We start from the raw sequence: 12994 nt of genomic DNA on the forward strand, positions 1-12994 counted from the left end.
TAAAATTATAACAACATTATTAAATTATAATTTATTATTGATAATAGTTATAATTAGTTAATAACTAATAGAATTTATCGAAATAATACAAGAACAAGCAATTATACACAAATAAATAGCGACTTATTTTACACTATCAATTTTAAAACCCTATGTTGATCATGTTCCTAATTTTATTATAGTATTTAGTTAACTATAAAATAGTATAATGAATTATTATCGATATAAATAATATTTATTTAATAGTTAAAGCAGTTAAAAGATCTTGCGACTTTACTGATTTAATTCCATCAGTAAATAACAGCAATCGAAGATTAAAAAGGAGAGGTAGGAGTCATGTGCCCCACAAGACTTGATGTTTTTTTAAGAGTTTCTATATTTTCCCATACGTTTATAATACTATGATAATAACTTATTGCATGTAAATATTTTGTAAATATTTTTTTATAAAAAAAATACTTATAATACCTTTAATTATTAATATGAATAAACATATTTATATTAAAAACAAATTTAGATTATAAAAATAAAACATATTTTAATAGTTCTAAATTATATTCCGTTATACAAAAATTTGCTTTAGCAACAGCTAGAAAACATTTTTTAATTAAATATATAGGTATAAGAGATAAATTTTTTTTTAAATATTTTATATATTATGTAATATATATATTTTTTATTTCATATTAGGCATTTATAAAATGTATAGCCTTACATCTCCAAAATCTTAATGTAAGTTTGGAGAAAAATACCAATAGTATTATTATCTATTTATTTTATAATTCTTTTTCCAATATAGGTATTTATTTTTTGTATTGCGTCGCAATTTATGACACATAAGTATCACGTTCAGTATAAAAATACATATTATTAAATAGTGAAAACATTATCGATCCAGAATTTTTAAATATTAAAGATTTCAATCTCTCAGACGTCCAAACAACTGTTTCTAAAAAATATTTTAATTTATGGTTTTACATAATTATTTTTAATTAGCTGATTGTAAACCTATATATCACATATTGATACAACAAGTAGTCACATGGACTTTTATTGCAATATACAATAATTTTAATCTTATTCGTCTTCTAGATTAATCATGACAGAACAAAGACTACAGTTTATAATGGAATTCTGTTTTTACTTAACATTGTATTTAAAGTTTAACATATTTAATAAAATCACGTAGCTAATTTAAAATTCTTATTAAAAACCATTGTGTTAAAATGTTATAAAGAAAAGAACGATATTTTTTAAAAATGAAAAACAAGCCAAGACTGCGGATAGAAAATCAATTAAACACAATCCGAAATCAAAAAAAAAAAAAAAAAAAAAAAAAAAAATGAAACAAACTGAAAATGCTATAAATACTTTACAATGATTAAAATTTAAAATCATTATAACTATTATAAGAAACAGCATTGACGTTTAATTTGAATTCCTGTTACAAATTTTTGATTATTTATGATTTAAACACGAAATATACAGTAATATAAAGCTTGCTGCAGGAAAAAAAAAATCTATACATTAACGATAATAAAATTGTTTATACTGTTGACATCGAATTTAATCGTTTCATCATAACATTAACATATAATATTCAATATTATATAAAATTACACATATTAGGATATTAAACATTAAATTTATATTGTATTAAATTAATTTAAAATAATTTTATTCTGATATAGTATACTCAAGAGACGCCATAACGAAGTTGACTGTAAACCGCTTCACAAAAATATATATATATTTTTTTTTGTTTGTTTATTCATAACTAGTAATATAAACCAAAAATTTATAATTTTAACTTTATTTCTGATATTCATAGTTAATTATTGTTTTAACTAGGTATAAAGATTTTCAGTTCATTTGTGTTATGATTATAATAAACACAAAATTATTTGAATGTACCTCAAACGAACACAGATAAAGAATTAGAATAAAAATGATGCCATACATATCTTATAATATACACGTACTCCAAATTAAATTAAAAACTAAATTTTGAGTTCTATAGTTAAAATGGATAACATAATATTGTGTACAGATTTTAAACTTCCAATCGTGTTTGAAGTAATTCAAAAATAATAAACATTGCTTTAATGTACCTGCGAGTGTACTGGTCGGCTAACCAGGGTTCTAACCCCACGTCTGTTTGGTAGCATATTTCTTTTTTTTTTTCTTTTACGAGCGCAAAATCATAATTAAGTCGCTAGCCGTGTCGACTCGATTGATATTTAAGTGCGCTGCGGACAATCATATTGCCAGCGACTCACCTGTGTGCGTGCGCGTGAAAAATCGATTTCCCAAAGAATTCGGACAAGACGATATGATAGCATTGTGTTCGTACGTCATTCGTGTCGTTATACGTATGTTTACGTGTACGGCACGTGCATAAGCGCACACAGCTGCGGACACCATACCCACGTCCGCCGCACGCCTGATCGGGTGGCATCGCAACATTTTTCCGGCCGATTCGATTGCCAAGTGTGACAAATTTCTCGCTTTCGCGAGACGGTGGTCTTTCCCTGCCCACGTTAATAGGTGAGGGTTTGGGAAGAGGAGCCAATTCCTTCCGCGCGCAGATACTACACATACACACACACACACACACACGCACGCGTGTAGGACGACGGCAGTAAATCACACTGGGAAATAAAACGCGCGCACGCACTTTTATTTACAACATCCGGTCCCACCGAGTTCCGGGGGACATCATTAATAACGTTCGGGGACCGATACGTATTGCCACTAGTATTTTATATACGTATATAATATATTATATATACATGAGGTGACAGCGGGGTGGTTTGGACACGATATACGTTAAGGTCTCGTAAATATTAATAGGTCTCTCTCTCTATATATATATATATATATATATATATATATATACATATATATGTGCGTATAATATTTAGGTGGGTGCGTATGTGCATGGGTATGAGCATGTGTGCGTGCGATCGTTTTTGCCTAAACATTCACACAATGCACTATCACAGAGTGCCGGACAAAAATAATAATAATAATATGTTTGCAAACCATCGGCCAACGTGCGGTGCCGTATTTTATACGCCGGAATAAAAAATAAATAAATAACCAACAGAAGTGCCTCACCTCCTCTGCACCCAAGCAAGCCGTCACTATACCGAACCCATACAAACCGGATGGCGATAACCATAAGAGAGAAATCGAAAAGAAAAAAAAAAACTCCAAATCCGTCTTTATACGTCGTCGTGCTTTCGACGCGATGTGTCATTACTTATTATAATATATCTTACCCTATCACCACCGCACGACGACAGGTAACACAATGAACATGTGTATATACGTACATTATCCAGCACATAACATATACCTCTTTATTATATTATCGTGTCGTTTTCAATCCATCTGGAATTTCAATTGCGGACGTCATGGTATTATTGCGTTCGTTTCATATAATAAACCTACAACGGCAATAGGTTTTGTTTTAAAAATCCTGTATAGCTTTTCACAATAAACGCCATGATGGAGACCACTGAATGAAGACTGCGATGGCCGTGCTCATCGATTATACATTTATACAATATAAAGTATTACGATTTTCCAAAAAATAATAAGTTGGGCATATTATGTATTATTATGAGCAATGAGCATACGATTATGTTATTTTATAAACACATTCTCGGCCTGCCATGAATAACCTCTTTTGTATGATATTTTATAAACAAAAATTTTCATGGATAATGCCTACACCAATAATTAAATAGCATGTCTCTAAGCTATCGTGAGAATCCATCTCAACAATTATCTTCACTTTCAAGTAATGTACACAGAAGATTCAAAAAAATCTAACCAGACATGTACTTAAATAAAAATAAATGCAAACAAATTTAGTAATTACAATTTTTTAATTGGTATCTGCCAAAATCTCATTAATTCAAATACTTTCTTGTCATATTTACTTTATTATTACAATTTACATTCACTAATTTTACACTTTAAATGGATTATAAATCTGTCAAAATAAAAAAAAAAAATAAAAAATAAAATGGAAATCGATAAACCACTAAGGGTGTAATAGTGTAAACTTCCTTATAAAATTAATGTATTACGCTGAAAATCAAAAGTTTCGTATATTCTAGAGGTATAGATTGGAATTATTCAAAACGAAAAGCTTGAGTGTCTCTATAAAACCAACTTGACACGGTACCAGTACAACATAATTTCATCGTAATTTCTATATTCTCCGTCGGGAATAATAATTTTCAAAATACATTCATCGATCGATTTTTATTTTTCGTTTAAAAATACATAACTATCCAATGAGGTTAACAATGGCATAGTTCAATTATTGGGAAATAAGAATTGGATCGTTTAAAAAATTGTTCATTACACGTTTCTACGAGTGAACTTGATTTTATATTTTTATAGTTCAACAACCATCCGTTTCAAATAGTAATGATCATAGTATTTATTAACACCGATTGTCATTAACATTGTTTTTAGGTTTCCTGGACCAAGGTCTCATGGTCCGCAATTCTCATAAGCTACGGGAAAACTACTTCAGTACATCCAAATGGAAATCAGACTTTCTGAGTCTGCTTCCCACCGACTTGGCGTACTTATGGTGGCCGTCAGGCAGCTGTTCGGCATACGTCTTGCCCTGTCCTGTAATCGTCCGTGCCAATCGACTGCTCCGAGTACCCAGGATGCTAGAGTTCTTTGACCGCACGGAAACCAAAACTGGATACCCAAACGTGTTCCGAATTTGCAAGGTGGTGTTCGCCATACTTATACTCATACACTGGAATTCATGTTTATACTTTGCTATAAGCTATGTTATCGGATTTGGGTCGGATAACTGGGTGTACAATTTGCAAGGTACTAGGAATTCATCACTTTCTAGACAGTACATTTACTGTTTTTATTGGTCGACGCTCACGCTCACAACTATAGGTAAGGCAAAACATATCAATATACAATAGAACTTAATCAAAAAACAGTGCGAAATTCTTCATGATGCCTGTAAAATAAATGTTTTAAATGTAGCGCAATGTTTTAAAAACGTTGTGGAGTACGCGTACAAAAAAATTTGTATTAAAAGAAAGAAGAGATAATAAAAATAATAAAAAAAACCTATTAAAGAGAACTATATATATATAAGTGCTTTGCATGCTTAGCCGAATGTCTCTGGGAATTACAATATTTTTTTCTTTAGTAAAACAGTTTAAACCGTAGATTAAGATGTCCACTTGAGGTGATTAAATGGGCATTATGCCAAATAAAAGTTTTATTTTATAATAATTTTATGCTAAATTGGCCATCGTCCAAAGGTTTAAGCGGTTGAAATCCTAATATTTTTAATGATAATATAGGTATTCAAATATATTTTAATAATAACTCATCATAATAAATATTTTTTAAAGACAAAATCAATAAGAAACCATATTTAATGAAATTCATATAGTTACTTCAGTTCTTATTGAAACTCAAATTTTATTATGAAATATGTATAAAAAATATGATGGACATAGTCGAATGAGTGACCCGCGTGTAGTATTGAGATTATGCAGTACATCATTGAGACATATTTTAAACTAACCTAACCTAGCTAAAGCGTATTTATTAGTAATTATTATAATTATAATTGTTCATAAAAATAGTTAATAATAATCAAATATAGGTTTTTTTACAACTAAAAAATGGTAAATAGTATAATACGTATAGTATTAAATTTCAAAACTCAAGTATAAAAAAAAATTATTATTAAATACACTAAATTATTTAATATGAACGATAATTGGTCAATTAATTTTAAATTAAACCAAAAAAACCTTTAATAAATTTATTATTTTCCACAATTTTATGTACAAAAGTTATATAACAATTTTTAAATTATATCATGACGTAATGACTATTTATAAGATTTCTTAATTTATTTTAATGCATTAATATAAATAATTATTGTAACGTTAATATGAACTTTCTTGAAAACATTGGAAAATTACAAAAAAAAACCTTTAAAATACCACTTATTTGTTTTATTAACCATCAAGAATAGCTATTATCAAGCTTTTAAAACTCATCTTCTTCCCAAGGGTACATATTCAAAAATATATATCAATCTAAATTAATCTAATTAAATAAAATTATAAACTGAAAATACTAATAAATTAAACCATTTTTTTTTTTTTTGTACCTATCATTGAATATTTTTCAACTTCTAAAGTTTATCACCATTTTGTTGTTGTAATTATTCGTTTATTAGATATATAGTTATATATATAATTTTAAACAAGTATATTATAATTTCAAATAATATAACCTCGGAATATTGACATATTTCAAATAAACAAAATAAGTTAATGATTTCATAAAAAAAAAAACATATTTTTACATTTAATAGGATAAACAATAAATTTAAACACCAAAAATTAATTTTCTAATAATATTCATCGTCAAGAAAATTATAATATGCTAAAAAAAATATATGTAATTAAATTCTAGTATATAGAATAAATTTATTTGTAAGTAATTTTAAATTGTTTTATTAAAAAGTATATTCTAAGACTTCTTCAGTATAAATATAGTTTTCATATTATAACAAGTTTATTTTTATTTAACTAATAATAATATAATATACCTTTATTCCTTTGTGATATATTTTAACTTGGATTTAACTTCGTTGTATAATATTTTTTATTGAAAATTTTGAATTAACAAGAAATTAGTCTTTGGGTATGATTACAATCTGCAAAATAAAATATTATATTACGTTATTAGCTGAATAAGAAAATCAGCTAATTAAAAATATTTTAAATTATAACAACTGGGTATTGTAATCATAATGAGAAAATATAGATTACGAGTTAAGTATAGTCTTGGTTAAATATATTACAGTTTGTAAGGTTTAAAAAATATAATATTTATTTATACATATTAAAAACATATGTATAAATAGTAGGCATGATTATTTGAATTATGAGCGTTAAGTGGTTTTTTTTTTTTTTTTTAGAATAAAATATCATAATTGTACAGGTGGTCTCGAGTACCGCCGCCTAACCATTTAGTCAGAAATTAATTTTTAGTTTCTCCACTTTTGTTTTAAAACAAAAACACGCCTAAAAAACTGCAGGAGGGAGAAAATCCCGGGAGCCATTTATAACATTAGCTACGCACAATATATAATGCAAAGTGATGGACATGCGACTGACGGAAGCGGCGCAAGATTAATAATTCGTCTCGGCTCGTGCTGATTCAACCAGCGATTTTATCTTGTCCCCGAACATCTGTCGCGCCCGCTAAAACAAATGAAGGGAGAAAAAAATAATAATAGTGAAACACCGCCGGAGGACCCTGTAAAAAATCATCTAACAGACATTTTGCCCACACGGGCGCACCGCGTGTATATGTTTCAAGTTTCAAAATGTGTGCGCGTGAGCGATATAAGAAACGGAAAAAAAATAAAACGAGTGCGTTCGGTTGACACGGCGGACGCTCCCGGTGTTGCTTGTGGCGCGGCGCGAGATGTGCAGAGAAAATTCACAGTCATTCATCATCCCCGACACGAAATGACCCTAGAAAAATCGTGTCCGCGTGACGGTGGTCTCCTCGATTTTCTCGATTGCCGAATTTTCCACCTTTCTTCGTGCCGCGGCGACGATGCTAATGCGGAATGTATGTCGCGCGGAAAATAATCGGCGGTAAAACCGTTGTATAACAGTAATAATAATAATAATAACAATGTATAACTTACATTATTATTTGTACGCTGGTAGAGCGAAGATTTTCTTACCGATCCGGTCGCCGTGCGAAAAACCCAGTCGACCGATTACGTAAGACCGGGGTGTGGGGAGTGTGAATAAATTACCGAAATCATCATTTATATTATTATACGGTGTACGATCTTAACGCGTCCGTCGGTATATGTATAGCTTGGTATTGGTTGCAGAGTATTTATTACCGTTGTTGGAAAATTTACAATAACGATAAAAATAACTTTTACTAACGAACACCGAGGAGTATTTTATTATTATACGGATGGTACGACCGAACTAAACGTACGAATCGCTATTTATTTTATAGCATTGTAATGGTAATATTCAATCTATTATAGCCTGACAGTATAATATAATATATTATAATGTGTTCGAAACTCGTTTTAATAATTTAAAATGATCAATACACTTGAACGCATATATTGCATCACTATTCTTTCTTTCTTTTTTTTTTTTTTTTTTTTTTTTTTTACCAGTCTAATTTTAGTTAGAGATTTCGATACCTCAATCATATTAACTGTACATGCAAGAAGAGTAACGATTATTTATTTCATTAATGGTGATTTAATCTTTTAGACACGTTTAATAGTTTTAATGAAGATACCTAACGATATTATTTGTCTGGTTATTCAGTCCTAATAACTCGTGCGATTGTATCGTAACGATAAATGCAAATAAATTCCAACGAGTAGATTAAACCCATATCCTTTATTATGTAATTTCACATTTCAAAGAACAAGTTATTGTTTTATCAATGAAAATAATATGTTTTCGAAGTAAATACTATTTTATATTTTCGCGCTACCAATTTATGAATTTAATGAAGTCAACCGTTCTCTTAAAACTTTCGAATGAAGTTCTAAATAATAATTTAAACCGTTCTATCACTTGTTTTGATTAAATATTAAAATTATTGTTTCCTATGGTCAAAAACTAAAACCTTAAACGATTGAAAAAGATCGACATTTTTTTTTTTCTACACATAATAATTAATGTAATCAATCAAAGACAGTTAATTATTTGAGTACAGATGAACATATTATGATGATAAATATTTATTAAATTTCCATCGTTGTCAATCTCAAACCCGTTGTGGTAGTGACACATAATAATATAGTTCACCGACTGCGCCCATATAATTTTAGGCTTAATATATGATACTATTATATCATATCGGGAATGGTCGTGCAAAAAAACTCCATCTCATGAATATTTAGCACGACAGAAATGGTCGATAATAATCAGCCGGTGAACAGTGAAAAAAAACAGAACATTTTTTTTTTCTTGCCGTCAAAAAATATTACAAAGCCATCGGTGTTTTCTAGACCTCTCGCCAACCCATCGTAAACAGTATAACAACGTTTATTTACATTACGCGTATTTATTTGAACTACACATAAAAGCGGATGAAAGAATATTGCACTTACCTATTGTTCGTCGTCAAGCGTGACATCCGACATAAACGGATGTGTTCCATATTATATGGTTTAACCGTGCTGTCCAATGACACTTATTCAGTTCGACAAAGATGGAAAATCTGTCACTTAAAATATTTTTAATATAGCTAAACCTTAGAAACGCGGTACATCAAATATTAGTATAAAATATTCCAATACTCCAATAGGTACATTAATGTTTAATATAGTATAAAATATGACGTATTATAATAGTACGATGATGTTAAAACTTTACCTCTTCTTAATCCACGATTATATTACTTCCAGAACGTTATTTTAATTATACGCATAATATTTTTTCCAAAAAGATTAGTTGTGTCAATCTTTGAGTCAAATTCATTCTCTTACATTTTACGTATATTAAAATTGATTAATTTTTGGTCGAAAAACTATTGTTTTTATCGAATAGGTTAGGTATACGTAAATTCAAAATAGATGTTCAAATACTTAATTGTATATTATTATTTTTAAATTAATTAGCAACTTTTTATATATAAACTAGCGTATTTTAATCTTTTTTAATTAAAGTTATCTAAATGAGTAGAAAATAATTTTCAAGTATAAAATCGATATACAATTTATACACATTATAGTTCCACGAAATATCACTGTACACCTTACAATAAATCGTATATTTTCTCTAAGAAATTTAGTTAAAACTTCTCCAGATGATTTATGTTATTTGTACATCTTATAATAATATTATAGTGTAATAAGGATCAATACCAAAGTAAAACTAACAATCTCATTGAAAAAGTTACGAACTTAATTAAATTTTAACTTTTGCTTTCTTTTACTTCTTGTACAAATAACAAACACCAAAATCTATAGCAAGTTTCTAGTAGACCGTCTAAAGAGGTTTGCTTTGTTACATAAAATCGATGTGAGGATTCGTTGTGTATTCTGTTGGTCGATTGTTATCGCTCATTTTTTTAGTCCACATAAATGTGGCCCCCAGTGTACCTACTCAAATAAGAGTATTGATGGGACGGGGATTAAAGTTAAACGACTATTGAACCACAAGAAAAATAACCGTACCTACAGCTTTATCACTCCCTTTCACGCTTTACTGGGATAAAGTGTGGTTTTCGTCCAAAATAAAACACTGTACTACTATATGCACTTTAATCCGATGTTATCTTTTATATTCTTTTCTCTTATTCTCTTCATATATATATATGTGTGTGTGTGTGTGTGTGTGTGTGTATCTATTTGTTAAACTTATGCGCTTGAAATACTATAACTTTGGAAATAATATAAGGTAATTATCATTTGGTTTGCAGGTGAGACACCGCAGCCGGAAAACGAACTGGAACACGTATTCGTGGTGGCCGATTTCCTCGCCGGTGTACTCATTTTTGCCACGATCGTGGGAAATATCGGCAGTATGATCAGCAACATGAATGTGGCTAGGGTAGAGTTCCAAAACCGCATGGACGGTGTCAAACAGTACATGGCTTTCCGACGAGTTTCCAAGGAGTTAGAAGCAAGAGTTATCAGATGGTTTGCCTATACCTGGGCTAACAAACAGGTAATATTACCAAAATCTGTTTACTGACATTTTTAGTATAACAATTATTGTTTATTGTAATTTATTGTAAATTAAAAATAATAACATGCTTTTTAACATCTTGTGAACGTTTTACTTTCAAATAATATTTTAATGCCAAATTTTTTAAATAAGTATTACGAGTAACAATAAATAACAAATACATAATCTAATTACAAAATTAAAATTATCCATATTTAAACAATAAAATAAATATATAAATAATTATACCACGAGCTATATTATTTCTAATAAGCAATAAGTATAGTTTACTGGAACATATTTTCTAAGTATTTAATATATTTATACATATGCGAAAAATTTAACTATTATAATTATACGTAAAAATTACGTATTTTATTAAAAATACTAATGAATTATAATCTATCTATATATTGTTTCAATTTGGAATACAATAAATACATAATCTATTGGAATTAAAATTTTAAATTATTTTTTTATTTTTTTTTTTTGACTTGATGTATCTCAAGTTTATAATATAAAAACATATTTAGATTCAAAATAATAAAAATGTCTATAAAATATAAAATATTAAAATTTAAATAATGTTTTATTAGAAATATAATAATTATATTTAAGTTTAAAATTTAAATTGTACACGAAAAATAATCTATTTTTATAAATTTTAAATATTAATACTATTTAATGAATTAGTCAGTTTCAAGTTCAAGACGTAATATTTTCATAACACACTATTAACAAAATCTTTTTTTCGACTTCACCTATTTTTCTTTGACGTAAAATTTATGACCATATAGTCACTTTGGTTTGAAACCATATTGAAATCATGAAATCATCTTTTTGTTTCAATTTTTTTTTTAAGAACAACATTCTCTTGATAAATACGATTTCCAGAAATACTAAAAGCAAATGTGATGAGTAATAACATCCATTAATCTGTAAGTAAAAAATACATGTAGATACCTACATGTGTATATACACTATACAGAGTTTTTTCTTTTAAAAATAATACGGAATATTTCTATCTAATGAACTTGGATTAAAACAGGGTTAGAGCTAAGCAATACAAAAATACAATATTTTGACGATTTTTATATTTACGCATGGACGTTCACATATGTTTAACTTCATTTTAACTCGTAGTTCAGGCAATTTTAGTTTCAAATGAATTGTCAAAAGTTCAATATGACTTAATCAAATTCGATCAATTCAAGTATTTTGTTTAAAACACTTGTTTAAAAATAAGCAAAATAAAACGACTAAATAATTCAAAAATCGTTAAAAAATATATATTCCGATATTACCTAACTTTTTAATAAAACATTGTTTTTAATTCAAAGTCACTAAATATGAAAATATATAATTCATGTAATCTTTAAAATTAAACACATCATATAAAATATTATACTTAAAATATTTACTCAGATAAAACATATTGCAGTCCATAATATTATGGTATGTAGCCAAATTAATATTTACATTGTTATTCAACTATTATAAATTAATATAATAATGTGAAATTTCTTAAACACACTTTATTTAAAACCATTCAGATAACAATAATAATTATAATTTAAAATCAGGTTCGAACCGGACCAAAAACAAAATCTTTGTAATTCAAATTTAAATTATTCAGATAAATTAAACTTAAAAAAAAGCAAGTTATCATATTTTATGTACTTTATTTTTAATTAAAAACATTTATTATTGTATTTTAATTTAAAATAAGTAAATAGGAATAATACGTATTGGTAATAATTTAAATTAATATTTAAAGTTTATTTTATGATAAAATATTATGATAATAACCTAACTCTAATAGAATAAATTATTTAAATGATTTACCAAAGATTTAAAAACTATAAACTTAATATAAACGTTATTATTTTCTTTAGGCGCAATTAAAAAGACTTTGTGAAATTATTAATATAGTCCATTCTATCATAAAGTGCACAATACTAAGTATCAAGTGTTACAATGCAAAATTCATAAAACTTTTTTGTATAAGTCAAATTGTTACCCAAAACTAATCTGAAAAAAATTTGTGGAAGTTCATTATTTTACCTTGTTGTATTAATATTGAACTTTTAGTAAAGTTTATGATCTTCTAATAAAAAAATTATCGAGAAAATTTTAAATAATTATATTTTCACAAGTAATGATTTACATTCAACATTATTATGTACAATATTATATTATTATTAATAGTACTACTATTATTTGGTTTATGGTTATAACTG

The 12994-nt window shown here is 27.7% G+C and overlaps 1 protein-coding gene across 3 annotated transcripts in view; it reads left to right on the forward strand.

Annotated features, from left to right (window-relative positions):
- The window catches only part of LOC112593028 (cyclic nucleotide-gated cation channel subunit A), a 179286-nt gene that overhangs the window by 145344 nt on the left and 20948 nt on the right, over positions 1-12994 (forward strand). For all 3 annotated transcript variants that reach the window (XM_025337245.1, XM_025337246.1, XM_025337247.1), the window contains 2 exons: positions 4495-4944; positions 10507-10754. In XM_025337245.1, the coding sequence (XP_025193030.1) occupies positions 4495-4944; positions 10507-10754 (698 nt within the window). The remainder of the gene's footprint in view (positions 1-4494; positions 4945-10506; positions 10755-12994) is intronic.

Source organism: Melanaphis sacchari, unplaced genomic scaffold (genome assembly GCF_002803265.2).
Source record: "Melanaphis sacchari strain LSU unplaced genomic scaffold, SCAv2.0 Contig19_pilon_pilon, whole genome shotgun sequence".
Lineage (NCBI taxonomy): Eukaryota > Metazoa > Arthropoda > Insecta > Hemiptera > Aphididae > Melanaphis > Melanaphis sacchari.